Source organism: Sus scrofa, chromosome 6 (genome assembly GCF_054392235.1).
Source record: "Sus scrofa isolate SSC_HxYL_T2T_F1_AM1 chromosome 6, Sscrofa_HxYL_maternal_Yorkshire_Landrace_v2.0, whole genome shotgun sequence".
Classification (NCBI taxonomy): domain Eukaryota; kingdom Metazoa; phylum Chordata; class Mammalia; order Artiodactyla; family Suidae; genus Sus; species Sus scrofa.
The window spans coordinates 86,182,984-86,197,293 of NC_139388.1; the positions used below are offsets into that span (position 1 = coordinate 86,182,984).

Genomic DNA, 14,310 nt, shown 5'->3' on the forward strand with positions numbered 1-14,310 from the left:
ACAAAATACTTTTTGTAATTAAATTATTTTTATAAATTATTAAATCTTCCCTCTAATTGAACTCGTTTCCATTATATTAATCACATTAAGTTATTAAAAATTTATTTTAAAAAATAACAGAAACAAACAGGAACCAAGTGAAAAACCATGAACACTAATCTAGTATCTCCCACTTACTTGCTGTGTGATCTTGGGTAAGTTCAAAAAACTAAAAAATTAAATAGGAGTTAAAAAGACCTCCATTTCGTATCTTTCGGTGTATCCTGCTATATTTTCAAAATCTTTATAAATTACAAGCTTAAAACACTTCCATATATTTAGATGAATAACTTTACATGGAAAATTTTAAAAGTGGCAGAAATAAGACAAATCAAATATGCAAGTGATGAAATCGATGTATAGGTAAACTTCATGTCCTAATAAGGAACTAAGGAATCCAAAACATTTTGTGATGCTATAAAAGTTATTTATTAACTATACACAGAACATGTCCCCTATAAAATGTACATGTAAATCACTAAAAAGTATAATTTGGTGAACATTTTCTCAATTACAGAACATACTAAATCAGTGGGATAACAGCTCTCTGTCTGCCTCAAAATAAGTCTAAATTATAGCACCCAGAGTCTCCTTTATATCTGATGCAAAGTTAAATACTTATTTGGGGGACTATTTCCTAATATGTGTTTGAGGAGGCAGAGTTAACAACTTAATATAACTAGTATATTACAGTCACTGCACAATAAATCAGTTTATTACAGATGAAAACAAATCATTTTTTCATTATTTGTACTAATGGGATGCAAACAAATACTGTATACTTTTAATGGCAAATAACCACAAAATTACTTATCTTTGATAGTATGTTGGGTTTTATAATTACATAGGATATAAACGGTGTAAAATATTATGAATAATACACCTCAAACAAAACAATGAGGCCATACTGTAATGATTCACTAGATTGTGCTCAGTAGACATTTATCGAATAAGTGTATTTTACCTATTTTTCTCCCCAATTACCCAGTACAATTTTTGCCCACATCAGGGCTCAGCAAATGTTTGCTCAATATACTGACTAGGAAAGAGGTGAGAAGAGATGGACCCTTTTAGCTGGATGTCAAGTATTATAATTGGAATTTACTTGGGAGAGTGTTTAGGGAAGATGTAAACCGCATGTGGCATACAGGTAAGTAAACTCAGATGCCAACAAAGCAAACCATTAAGCGGAAAACACTGGCACTGGAATAAACAAAGGCAAGATTTGCCAACAGCAAAAATAGAACTGACTTTAAAAGATAACCAAGAAAGTTTATACTGGACCATACCTTTTCTCACCCAATTCAGTTTGAGACAGACCAATAGAGGCACTGTAAGAGACTATGGCTGTCTTCCTTGACATTCAGACATCCTAGTTTCCAATAATTTAACATGGACCTGTTACCCATGAATCAGTATAAACCTATTCAGATTTAGGGATGAGTTTCCACAAGTACAAAGTTGAATTTCCTTTTATTTGTCCTAAAATGCTTACTTTCAAACTTGAAGGGACTTCAATTATTCCATGTAGTTTCGATAACATTCTTTTATCTTTTCAGACCAGAGTCAAAATATTCGTACAGTATTCATACTGCAGCACCTTCCACCCACCCTTTGGTCGCTTGAACTGCCCTTCTTTGGTTCTTTTTCCGCTTTCTCAGATCTTTCTTGAAGTGTAGTAAGCAGAACTGTACTGGGTATTCCAGCTGCAGTTTGGTCTTAAATAAAAGAAGGATGTTTGTCAGTTTGGTTTTCTTTATTCTTCTCTGTGGTATACAGGATTTTGTTAGTTGAACTGGATGTAGCAGCTTACAGGGCCAAATTTTCAAGAGAATAGTATAATAGTTCCCAGGTCTTTTCCCTGGGTTGTAACTTAATAGCTCATACTCTATGTAGCACCTTTCCTTTCTCACTGAAGCAATATCTGTCATTTTTCTTCTTGCTTACTTGGCTTCAAAAAAAAAAAAAAAAAAAAAAAAAATGCAGAGAGACCTTAAGAGAGGTGAAATGTCGGCCCTCACTTGAGTCTTGATATGTTCTATTCCACTATTGAGCACAGTGCCAGACACACAGTAGATACTCAATTATTATGGAACTCAACTATGCAATCCAAGATTAAAGCCTCTATAAGGATCCTCATCAAGTATCAGTAGGATCCTAACTATCATGGGTTCAACTATCAAACAGTCCCTTTGAAGCCATGTTAGGTACATCACTTCAGAAATAACATATAAAGTTCTCAAGAAAGTAGTCTTAGTCTAAAAATAAGTGACACAAGTAAAAAGAAAAAAAAAAAACAACCCTTCTAATTTCTATGTAGAAACTGAGAATAATTTTAATGGGCTATTTCCTCAATCTACTCTAATTATAATCCTTTAAAAAAAATCATCTAAGGATCAGGCCTGGGCTGAAATCCTGGATCTGCTTTTATAGCTTTCTCTGTGCGCCTCCATATGCTCATCATCTGTGATATGGAGAAAATAAAGTATATTTATCACAGGGTTTTGTCATGAGTAAATGAGTTAACACATAAAGCTTTTAGAACAGTGTCTGGCACATTATAAATACTCAATAATCTTAGCAGCTATACTCATCATTATAAAGTAGCTAGAACTCAAACCACAAAACATCTAAAACCAGTTTCTCAAAGTGATTATCACTTAATATTAACTGCTCACCCACATTCAAGGCAAAATTATTTTAAATCATGCCATTAAAAATAAAGCCAAATCCATCTTGTTTAGGATGGGGAAGAGCAGAATTATTGGTCCATCCAATAATGAAAATATAAACCTAAAATTAGCTGACTCAAATTTGATTTTAATGCGTGTCTCAACACTACCAATAACGTCTAAGTTATTGAACTTAAGGGGCTTAATAAGCAATCACAAAACAACTTTGACATTACATATGGAAATTTAAAGTACTATGTAAAAAGATGTACCTTTTTGGTAAATTCTATCATTTCCAAAGTAATAGTTGTGCCTGGCTCAATACTGATTTTAAATATTCCTCAATCTACAAAGGACTGTTTCCATTGCTATTTTAGAATCTCATTCAAAACTATAATAATTCCAGTTAATCATTATTTCCTTCATTTTGTTTTTATTATAGCATGTTTGCTTAATTTACAGCAAGCAGAAAATAAGCTGGGTCTTGTTTTGATCCAAACATTGATGTTTTAAAGGTTGTACACAATATTTGTTAAAAAGAACATATAAAAATACCTTTTTAGAAGCTTCTATAAGAAAGAAAATACAAAGTTTAACCCCACAACTTTCCTCTTTGCTAGAACTGCAAACTACTGCTACAGTTTTAAATAGACTTTTTGTTGTTTAAACTATACATCCAGAAAAATCTAAAAAAATTAAAGAAACGTGCATATAAATGATTGCATAGCAGAACATGAACATTAACTGCAAACAGTAAAGAAATGAAAGTTAGAAATACTATCAAATATACAAAGGTTCTAGAATCAATCCTTTAAACACATTCCACAAACAGTTATTTAAAAACCATCTTTTGTTCTTTACAGGCAAGGCCTAGATTACTAAAACCAAAATTGAAAAAAGTAATCCTCTGAAAGGAATTGTTTCTCCACAACACTTCTTACTTATACCTGTAAGCAAGCAATCTGAAAATTTTAAAGATGCTAGCTTTTATTCTGAAATGAGATTGGACATGTCACTTTTTATTGTCCCCAAAATGATCTCACAGAAAGATGCTAGAAATTATAAATGGTAAGGGTATTATTTTTTTATTAGGTACTACACTGATAACACCTCAAGAGATGTGCCTTTCTTAAAATTTTCTTCCTATATTACTTTAAATCTCATGGCACCACAGAATCAGAGTGGGAGTGTTGTCTTTCAACTTGCCTCACATCAAATAAACTGAGGTGTGAAGAACAAGCCTCCTTCATAAAGAGACAGGCAAATTTTGATACAAACGCACACACCAAGTGCTGTAAGCATCAAAATTCAGTTCTTTTACACTATACATACACACAAACAAAACCTACTTTGAAACAATTTACCTGCTTTTAAGAGCAGTAAGAAGACTAAGCCGTATTATGGTCAGCAATGCTCCTCAAAGTTTAGGGTAATTACATAAGAGCATTCTTTTCCTCTTAAAATTATTTTTGCCATCATCAACCTGCCCAAGGTGAGTTTTTCCGACGTTTGCTATGTTCCAAATCTTCACAGAAACCAGAAAAAGCAGTGAAGCCTCCACGTTCAGTCAAAAAACTCAATCTCCCTGAAAATGCTACTCAACCCAGTTGGCATTATTTCCCAAAACAGTGGGGTTAACAAAATAACTATTCCACACTATGCCATAAATTATCATCATGGGCCTAGACAATCTTGACAAGACAAAGGTCCACCCTGAACCTAAATGTGTCTGATCAGTCAGTGCTGTACTGTGGCTACAACTTCACTTTTGTATCATTCTATCTTTTATTAGCAAGCTACATTTCTAGGTTAACAGTTCTACCAAATATGGATATGAAAGTTTATTTTTAATAAGACAATGTTGCAAATTATGGTCAACCAACATCTTTTCACCAATACTTCAAGCATAAAAAATGAGAATCTTTACAAAAATATACAGAGACACCACAAATTGGTAGCTGCCCATAACATTAAACAAACTGGACTCTTAAGAGTGGCTTCTCAACAGCATATCATTTTAATTATAACCATTGCTTGGTACAGGGAAAACTGACAAGTGTTTTTTTAAGCATCATTGCAACATTGTATTCCTGATAATTTAAGTAAACCAAACTATGAGTAAATGAATGATACATGCCTAAAAATATCATGGTTTTATACTATCAGTGGCCACTGGACTTAGGACTAGTCCAAGACCTTGATCTAGATTTTGACCTAGACCTAGACTGTGATCTTGACTGAGATTTGGATCTAGGTGGTTCTTTTTTCCTTGATTCCTTTTCATATCTTGAGCCAGACTTATAATGTGTTTTGGAATCTGTTTTAGAGGTGCCTCTAGTTTTGGTGTGAGATGCAGACCTAGAACGTGATTTAGCCTTCATTTCTTTCTTGGGCTGGGACTTGGACCGTGATCTTGAATTGGATTTAGATCTTGAAAAAGATCGATTTCGGTGTTTGAATCTTTCAAAACAGAGGAGAGATACAATTAGAGTAAAAATTAGATTCTATATTAATCAAATTGTTATTTTTAGAGTAAAAGTTCACTCTGAAATTGAAAAATGTATAGTCTTTTTCAAAACAAAGTTATTTACCTATCATTGTCGGAATGGCTTCTGCTACGCCGTGGTCTTCCAGTCGGTCTACTGCTAAAAAGTACATCAGAAAAAGCAAACAGTGACACATGTCTATTTATAAAGTCTTTTAAAGTTTCTAATTAGGAGTTCCCGTTGTGGCTCAGTGGAAATGAATCTGACTAGCATCCATGAGGACACAGGTTCAATCCCTGGCCTTGTTCAGTGGGTTAAGGATCCAGCATTGCTGTGAGCTGTGGTGCAGGTGGCAGACGGGGTGGCTCGGATCCCATGTTGCTGTGGCTGTGGCGGAGGCCAGCAGCTGCAGCTCTGATTGGACCTCTAGGCTGGGAATGTCCATATGCTGCAGATGCGGCCCTAAAAAACAATAAATAAATAGTGTCTAATTTAAAAAGTGAAGCATAAAACTTTTTAAATGAAGCACTAAAATATTTTTAGTCTCAATGAAGCATTAACAATGCACGTAATTAAAAGTATACAAAATGATTTAAAAAAATTAAAGGCTAACAAATCTTTTCTGACAGATCACTGGGCTACATATCACACTTACTTTCTAGGGCTATAAGATCTTCTATAGTTGTAATCAAAGGACCGACTTCTTGATCTCCTTCTTTCGTAACTTCGGCTTCTAGAACGCCTATATCTGTCATAATCATCATAGCGTGAAGAACTGTACACATTTCTCCCTTCCTTTGCTTTCATCTGATTTGGAGCTATGAAATAAATGGAACAGAAATATTTATGAACATTAATATAAAAAATGTAGTTTTTACGCCTCCAAATTACACGGAAAATTCGTGCATCCTCTTCCCTTTACTTCCAAATCCGTGTCAAGACTAATTATGAACATTGATCTTGGAAAAGGTATTTATTTTCAAGTAAGTCTATCAGAAGACTTATGTTAAAAATGATAATTTCAAAATACCTCAACTATTTTTTCTTCAAAGACCTCTCACCATCTAGTTTGTTACCCAAAAATATGCCAACTACTTGTACATCAGGAAAATATACCATGAAAGTATTTTTAGAATTCCAAATTAAAATACGATTTATTTTTGAACTTTTTAGGGCCGTACCCACGGCATAATGGAGGTTCCCAGGCTAGGAGTCCAATTGGAGCTACAACTCCCAGTCTACGCCACAGCCACAGCAATGCCAGATCCTTAACCGACTGAACGAGGCCAGAGATTGATTCCGAAATCTCATGGTTCCTAGTCAGATTCGTTTCCACTGTGCCACAAGGGGAACTCCAAAACATGAATAATTTTTGAACCATATACTAATTTGTAATTATCCTGCCATGGTTTCCATTCATTAGGTATACAATTAATGATGAAATACTTGCTGGTGATCTATGAATGATGTGTACTGTCAAAATGTGGTAACATATAGTCACACAGTTCTAAGAAACTATGACAAAGAAAAGAACATGTGCCTTAGACACACCCCCAGACAGTCCTCAATTCTGTTATCTCATTCAATCCAAAGAAGCAGATACTTTTATGTGTGTGTATAAATAACACAGTGACCAACCAGGAGGAACCCAACACCCACCCAAAAACTAGAAAATCACAAGAGCTTGTGTCTACTTAGGTGGTTCTTCCTCTCTTCAGGAGTTACTTTAATCTCAATCTTTTCGTATCTTGCTCAAAGTAACATAATGGTTGAGCCAGAATACAAACCCACGGGTTTAGTTGATTCCAAAATCCATAGTGTACTTCTCTCATTAGCATGAAGCCAACATCTGGTATATTCCTGAATAATAATATAAACCAAGTACTAACACAAAACTGATTCTAGGTCTACTCTATATAGTCTTTCCCAGTCTAATTCTATCTGTTCATTTCTAGAGCCAGGACCCAGATAATCACCCAATTATACCTTGAAGATCTTTATGAAGGGAAATGGCTCAAGAGAACCAAAATTTTCCCAATTTTATTCCATTCAATTCCACGCTCAGTATATTAAACACACCACAGCTGAAAAGCACTGATCTCCTCATTCCTAATCCTTTTGTCTACCCTGAAATTTTGCAAATTATTTCAGATAATCTCCTCGAAAACTATCTTTATGGGTTCTGAACAGATAAGACAAATTATACAAATACTTCCAAGAAGGACTCTCAAAATAATGTCTAAAAATAATGTATGATACAGATATTAGGCATAAAGGTACTTACTCTTCCGATCCCCCTGTGCGAACTGTATTTCAATTTGGCGTCCACAAATCCATTTTCTGTCCAAATTATGCAAAGCATCTTCAGCATCACGAACATCCTCAAATGTGCTAAATGTTAAGGGGCTTGGGAAGTTTTGCAAACTTTGATAACGATTGAAAATTCAGTTGGTAAGTCTGGAACAATTCACAATCTCTCAATACTAGAAAATCAACCAGACCCCAATTACTAGTTGATTGATTTAGCTATAAATGCTTTACAGTTTTAAAGCACTTGTGATTTCCTAAGATATACGTTTGAAAACACAGGTGAATACATATTATAAAGCTATTCTTGAAATAAGATTTGTTATAGCTGAATCACCAAGTAATCCTGAAGTCAAACAAGACAAAAAAGAAAAAAAATGCCAATTCTACTTTGCATATGAAAACAAAAATTTCTTAAAATCAAAACTGTTTTTCATAGTTTTGTTTTGAATGAAAAAAAAATGCCAATAGTTCTTGTGTAAGCAAGTGGAATATACCTTACCTTACAAGAGATGAAAGCATTAAGCTCAAATTAATTCTTGCTATTTTTTCTCAGACTTATCTAACACGATCATTTCATGTAGTTGTCTTCCTTATACTGCACTGGGAAGACTGGTAGGCTAGCCACTTGTAGATATTAAAATAGAATCAAGCAATAATTAAGACATTGCTATACCAAAATCATATTACATCCACACACAGATTATAAAAGGATGCTGTCAAGAAATAACAGACCATTTCTAAAGATCCCGGGATTGGAAAGCCCTAACCACAACACTTAATATATAGCTTCCTGCAAAGAAGTGGACATGGGACTTGGTTTTCAACTTGAGAATTTCCATATAGTATTTATAAGCCTAAAGCAACTGCTGATACCTGTTTTTGATCTGAGAAGCTAAGATGCTTTGTCCTATTCCCTCTATGTAAGCTTTACAAAGGTGTTTTGGCCAAATTTAACTCCTTTCCTAAAATCATCATTCTAATGGAACCCAAACACATTCAGAGCAATGTTTGATATGAAAGCTTTTGAAGGGGAGCTAGGCTAGGTTTGGGTGTGGATTTTCACTCTGTACTAAAATTCACTATTTTAACTTGTCATTTGCATTTCTTATATTTGAGAGAGAAGTACAGATCTTGAATGGTGATTAAAAAACATCTCTGCAGTGATACACTCCCTTCCTCCAAGACTGATACTAATACTTTTATTGCAGAGATTAAAAGGGCTGCCTCATTAGATTTCCTATTTCTAGTTTTGGAAGGACTTGAGGACCACAGCAGCATCCCATTTCATTTCTCTCTTCCTAAGGCTTATTACGTGTAGTGAAGGAAAGGTTTTCTCAAGTCCTAAATCATGAGGCTTTCATCATGAAAAGACAAAGGTTGATAGGGAGTTTAAAACCTTCAACACTCTAACTGAACATCCCTCAAAGTTAATGTGGTTAGGTTCTAAAATAATTGAAAAGTATACATTCACTTAATGGGAATACTACTTTGTTATTTCCTGAGACAGAATAACTTCTTAAAGGAATCAGACCAAGAAGTGCAAAAAATTACCAACAAGAGAAAATCATCCTCTGGGGCTATCCTCAAAAACAGAATCCTGGGCTGGATGAACCATAGCAAGGTTCTATGTTACTGCTAAGAGAAGACTAGTTGGGAATGGGGTCAGGTAGAAAAGAATCACACCAGGGACAGCCAAATATCATTCTGATGCCAGTCACAGAAGAATGCTGTACTGGTCTGTGTGTGTGTGTGGGGGGGTCCTTTGGAAAACCCAAAGATATCTATTTTCTTTTAACTAATTTAAGACCACAGAAAGATTTCATGTATAAAAATAGATATAATCCATCTTTAGATTACTGTGGACAATAACTCTCTTTTGGCTCAAGTATCACATACCCTGAGTTAAACTCTGATCCTGGTTTCCAGGCCACCCCTAACCAGATAAAATCAGGTCAACACTGTAAGCCAGAATGCATTGCTACTTTTTTGTTTTTGTTTTTTTAAACCAAGCCAGATAAAGCTTTTATCCTCTCTGTACCAGAGCTTTGCAACCAATTCCCACAACTGTCCTTGGTCACTTGCCTGGCAGGAGTAGCAGCTTTTGGCATTTCCCCTAAGTCTTGCTAGGACTCTGCTAAGTTTCAAGAGATCCACTGAATTTAAGCAGTAAGAATTTTCTCTAGCTTGAAGTCCACAGCAGGAACCTTTGTCACAGGGAGATGGTCTCCACTGAAGGAAGTAATGTCACCTGAAACTCTTGGACCAGGGAACAATTTCCTAGAGATCCTGATCAGGTCCCCTCTTCTGCAACCCATTCTGGGCCAACTGATCATATGTACTGAAGCAGCCAGGGCCAGCAGGCTTCACAGAGTTAAGTTTAAGAAGTTAGGAGTATGTGTGTGCCATTAGCAGTCACTTTAAAATCTATAAACAGTAGTATCTCTAGTGGATTTGACATTATAAGACCACAAGAGCTGTTTCTAAGTAGTTCCCAGTGTATGAACCTGTCTCCCCTTTAAGCATGACTCTGTGGAGTCAGCCTGCCCCCAAACCTCATGCTAATCAAAGAGCACTGCCTGCTACCCTATGGCATCTGACCACCTGGTCCAAAACAGAAATAAGCTGAATTTAAGCTTAACAACATTATATCCTGGTACACTTGACAAGCTAAGAGAGAGTGCATTCATACAAAACCACATCACAACATTAAAGGCCCACATAAATCAAGTTACAGGTTTTGTCACTAGACCAAACCAGAGTAATTTTGAAAATTAACTGCTTACAAAACATTAAAAAAAAAAAAAAAAAAGGAAAATAGTTATTCTGTAGGATACATCAGGTATGACTCCTTTAATCTTGGCCATCATTCAACTTCATCTTGACCTTTAACTCTTTAAGTGCTTGTCAGAAGGACTTGTCATGAGATGCTTGGCCAAATATGACAGATGGCTTTATCTTTAACTTTGAAAAACAACCTTTTCCCCCTTTTGTAGATAAAGCGAGGCTTTGTCTCCCATTAGGCTTGTCCTTCTTCCAGCTTTTCTTTATATTTTCTTTTCCCAAACTCTCCCTTCTCTTCAAGCCTGATCCTTAAGAGGTCTTTGGCTTGTCTACTTGCCTTAAGTGTTGAACTCTACTCTAAAGGTTCTTTCATGCTTTCTCTTTGGGGTCGCCATAACTGTACAGCTTTACATTCTCTGAGGTAACAACAGAGGACAGCAAATTAGGGGACAATATTAAAGAAGTTTACCTCATTGTTAAACAACTTGTTTTTGATCAAGTGACTCAAAACAAACAAGAATACCAAACTTTAATTGCTAAGCACAAGAACATATTAACTTTTGAGTTACATTAAAGGTGGCAGCAACCAGATTGTACTCAAATTTAACTCACATATTATAATTACTGATTTGAGTTTCAACAGCATGAATGGGAATTTAAATATTTTACTATTTTTGGATTAACTTTAAGAAAAAGAACAATGTGAGTCAATTAATTAAAAAAAAAAGACAAAACATTTATTAGCGGACAAAAAAAAAACAACTACTTTTTAGATGTTACCTCTTACATAAACTTGAATTTCAAACTTCAACACCCCTCACTAATCAGCCATCTGAAGAAAGGATATTGAACATATGCAAATCCTCTTGGACGACGAGTGTAGAAATCAAGTGGAACATACACATCAACTATAGGACCATAACGACCAAATTCACGTCGCAAATCTTCAGACCTAAAACATCATGAAAAGACCCCAAATTTTTATGTTTACTACTTTTAAAGTTTATTTGTAAGAAATAGGTTTCTTTCTGAAATATTTCAGAAACAGGTTTCTTTCTGTAATTAAAGAGACTGTGCTATGTTCCTGGGTGACAAGAAATGGACAAGCTTTCTAAATTTCACTCAACATCAATAACCAACTGTAAGAATATACATGTCTTTTTGAAAAAGGAAAGCTAGAATCCAAGATTTTGGAAGGTAAAAATGCAGTTTATAATAAAACTTATTACTATTTCACATTAACAACAGGAAAAAAGACATTTAAAGAAACTTGATTCCAACTTAGCACTTGTTTTTATCCACAGCCTTCATTTTTCATAAAAGGCACAATAGCCTTAAGTTGTATTTAAGTACTGCTACTCTAGTATTCTGAAAATTACCAAGCACTTATTATTACCTCTAAGTTTTAGCCACAGTTGGGAGATATGGTTTGAGAAATAAGTCACAAGTATACATAATTCCTTAATAAATGTAAAAGTGACATAAAAGGGAAAGTTTCCTAGACGCAAATTACTATTGCTTACTTTCTTACTTAGAATTAGGACAGGAAAACATCACACAAGGCTACCAAAATTAATTTTTGTGTAAAATGATTATTTGTGATACAAAGTTTCATCTTGTAATAAGATCTCTTCCAAAAAATTCTGACGGCAACTCCAAGCAATTAAGGGAATTGGTGAGAACAAAGGAACGGACTGGATTAATCCAATTTAGCTATCAACGTTCTAATGGTAGAGGCTTCCTAAACTTCCCTTTTCAAAGGGTGACCACTATTTCCGGGAAATGGGAAGAACTAGTTTGTACTGTTTAACCGTTATTTTTTTTCTCTAATCTCAACATTCCCTTTCTCCGAACACCTCCAACGTTTAAAAAAAAAAACCACGCAAATGTAACACAACGGCAACCAAAAATAGCGTAGCAAGTGCTTCGCCACATTCCCCTCCCTCGATCCCGTTATTTCACCGCAAAGCAATTTTTAACTAAAAAAAATTTTCTGGGCCGAGGATGCCTGCACCTCAAAAAACGTGAACTTCAAATCAACGGGGAGCGGACGTTCGGCGCGGGCTGGACGCGTGGAGGGAAAACGAAGAGGAAGCTCCCCCTCCCCCGAACTGCGAAGGGGAGGGGACTGAAACCCCGCCACGCGGCCCGCGCTCTCGCGGCGGCCCCGGAGGACTAGCGGCGCCGCCCTCGCCCCAACGCGGCGGTTGAGCCGTCAGCGACAGCGCGGCCTAGTTCGGGCCCGAAAGCCGGCGCGGGACCCGCCATCTTCACCCCTTCCCCTCCCCCGGCCCAGCGCGCCGCCGCCGCCGCCGCACGGGTCCTCTCCGAGCCTGCGGCCTCCCCGCTAAGGCCCCGGGGTACCTCCCCTGTACCTACCTGGTATCGTCGGCCACGTTCCTTACGAACAGAGACGTATTGGGGGGACGCAGATACCGAGACATGACTGCGGCGTAAGTCTCAGCACGGACACTAACGGGCTCAGCAAACCGTCCGCAGCTCTGGCGGCGGATCCTCAGACACACACAGCCAGAGGGCTCCGCTACGGCAACCGCCCCTTCTCGCGAGACTTCACTCCCGCCTCCCCCTCCTACCTGCAACGGTTCTCTCCCGCGAGATCATCCGGCGTGCGCCTGCGCATGCGGACCGCTGGAGTACGTGCCGCAGCCTCGGTCTCATTCATTGGCCTCTCGAGCTTCCTCCTCTTCCCCCCCCGCAGCCCGCTCTTTCTTTAGTGCTTTATTTTCCCGCCCTTTTCTGCCTTGCACCTCTTTTCCCCCTCCTAACCCCCCAGGTCAGATGCTTTAAAGTACGCTAGACTGTATGGTTTTTACAAACTAGACGGAGTTTAAATATTATAATTCGGAAAGACTGCCTTACTTTTTTCTATCTGGCCCACGTTATATTAGATCGCTGACCGGCAAGAGAAGAATTTATAGCCTCTGGTGTTAGTGTGAAAAGGAAGGAGATGTGTGTCCTTGCAGAGAGATAGGCCTGTCTCTCCAGTGAGTCTTGTACGCGATGGGCTCACTCCCTGAGCGCCTTTGCCCAGGCTACTCCTCACGTACCCTTCTTGGTCATTTCCTCACCTATCCACGCTGTTTGCTCCTAATTAAAGGCCGTTCCCTACCAAAATGGGACGCAAACCTCACATCTTGGTCTCTGTTGTCATCTACAGTGTATTCCTTGCTAACAACTTCATGGGTATGCCTTGTTCGTGTATTGCAGTGTTTCTCCAATAATTTGTGGATCTCGGGGCAAAATGAAAACATTCAAAAATTAAGATCACAGTAGCAGAGCATTAAGTCTGAGAGCAGGGTCCTTTGCATTTGCACAGGTGGCACAGCCATGAAGCCTCCATGAATGTTAGCGATTATTATTATCACTCATAATGCCTTGAGAAACAATAGGAGAAAGTGAGGTACAAATACTTCACTCACTGGAGTTGCTTCCTGCCTCACACACCAAGTGCACCTTTGATTTTTTGTGCTTTAGGATCCCAGAGTCTTGAAAAAGATACTGCGAAAAGTAGAGAAAGTAAACACCTTTCATCTGGGGCCTGAGATGGGCAGTTTACCAAATTATAAATCTGCAGCAGGTGGTGGGAGGCGGCAGTGACAGGTGGACGAGGAGATACACCAAGGAATTTTGCAAGTACAACCCTTCCTCACAAAAAGTGCTACCATGTGTAGTCAAGAGCACCACAGAATACCAGAGTTGGTAATTTTTTTGAAAACCAAATATTAATCTCTGAGAACAGTCTGTTGGCACTGTGCCTCTTCTTGAAGAAATTATGTTTCATTGAGATTGATGTCAGAAAACAACTTTCCTTGGGTGCTGTTCTCAGAATTGCACAAATAAGACCCCAAGGTAAAGCGGAAAGTGAAGTCTATGGATTTCCTTGATCCCGAAACAGCTTCTTTCCTGATTTGTGGGCAATGGCAGACATATCATGTGTTGGAATTATCAGCCTGTCTCTGTAAGCAAAGCCAAATCCTTGAGTCAATTCATCAAGCTTAATT

At 37.4% G+C, this 14,310-nt stretch overlaps 1 protein-coding gene across 15 annotated transcripts; it reads right to left on the bottom strand.

Annotated features, from left to right (window-relative positions):
* Window positions 1-444: 444 nt before the first annotated feature.
* On the bottom strand, window positions 445-12,851 carry SRSF10 (serine and arginine rich splicing factor 10). 15 transcript variants are annotated; one of them, XM_084958419.1, is made up of 7 exons: window positions 12,668-12,851; window positions 11,134-11,240; window positions 7,482-7,583; window positions 5,853-6,015; window positions 5,303-5,356; window positions 5,070-5,171; window positions 445-1,757 (listed from the first exon to the last, which is right to left on the bottom strand). In XM_084958419.1, the coding sequence occupies exons 1-7, from the start codon at window positions 12,730-12,732 to the stop codon at window positions 1,697-1,699; spliced, it is 654 nt and encodes a 217-aa protein (XP_084814545.1). In that variant the 5' UTR covers window positions 12,733-12,851; the 3' UTR covers window positions 445-1,696.
* Window positions 12,852-14,310: the final 1,459 nt, after the last annotated feature.

Excerpts from the sequence above, each read along its gene's own strand:
- SRSF10 (XM_084958417.1), bottom strand. The coding sequence starts at position 12,732 with ATGTCTCGGTATCTGCGTCCCCCCAATACGTCTCTGTTCGTAAGGAAC. Across the intron at positions 11,241-12,667 it reads AACGTGGCCGACGATACCAG|GTCTGAAGATTTGCGACGTG; the intron begins GTAGGTACAGGG and ends ATGATGTTTTAG. Across the intron at positions 5,357-5,852 it reads AGATCTTATAGCCCTAGAAA|CAGTAGACCGACTGGAAGAC; the intron begins GTAAGTGTGATA and ends TGTACTTTTTAG.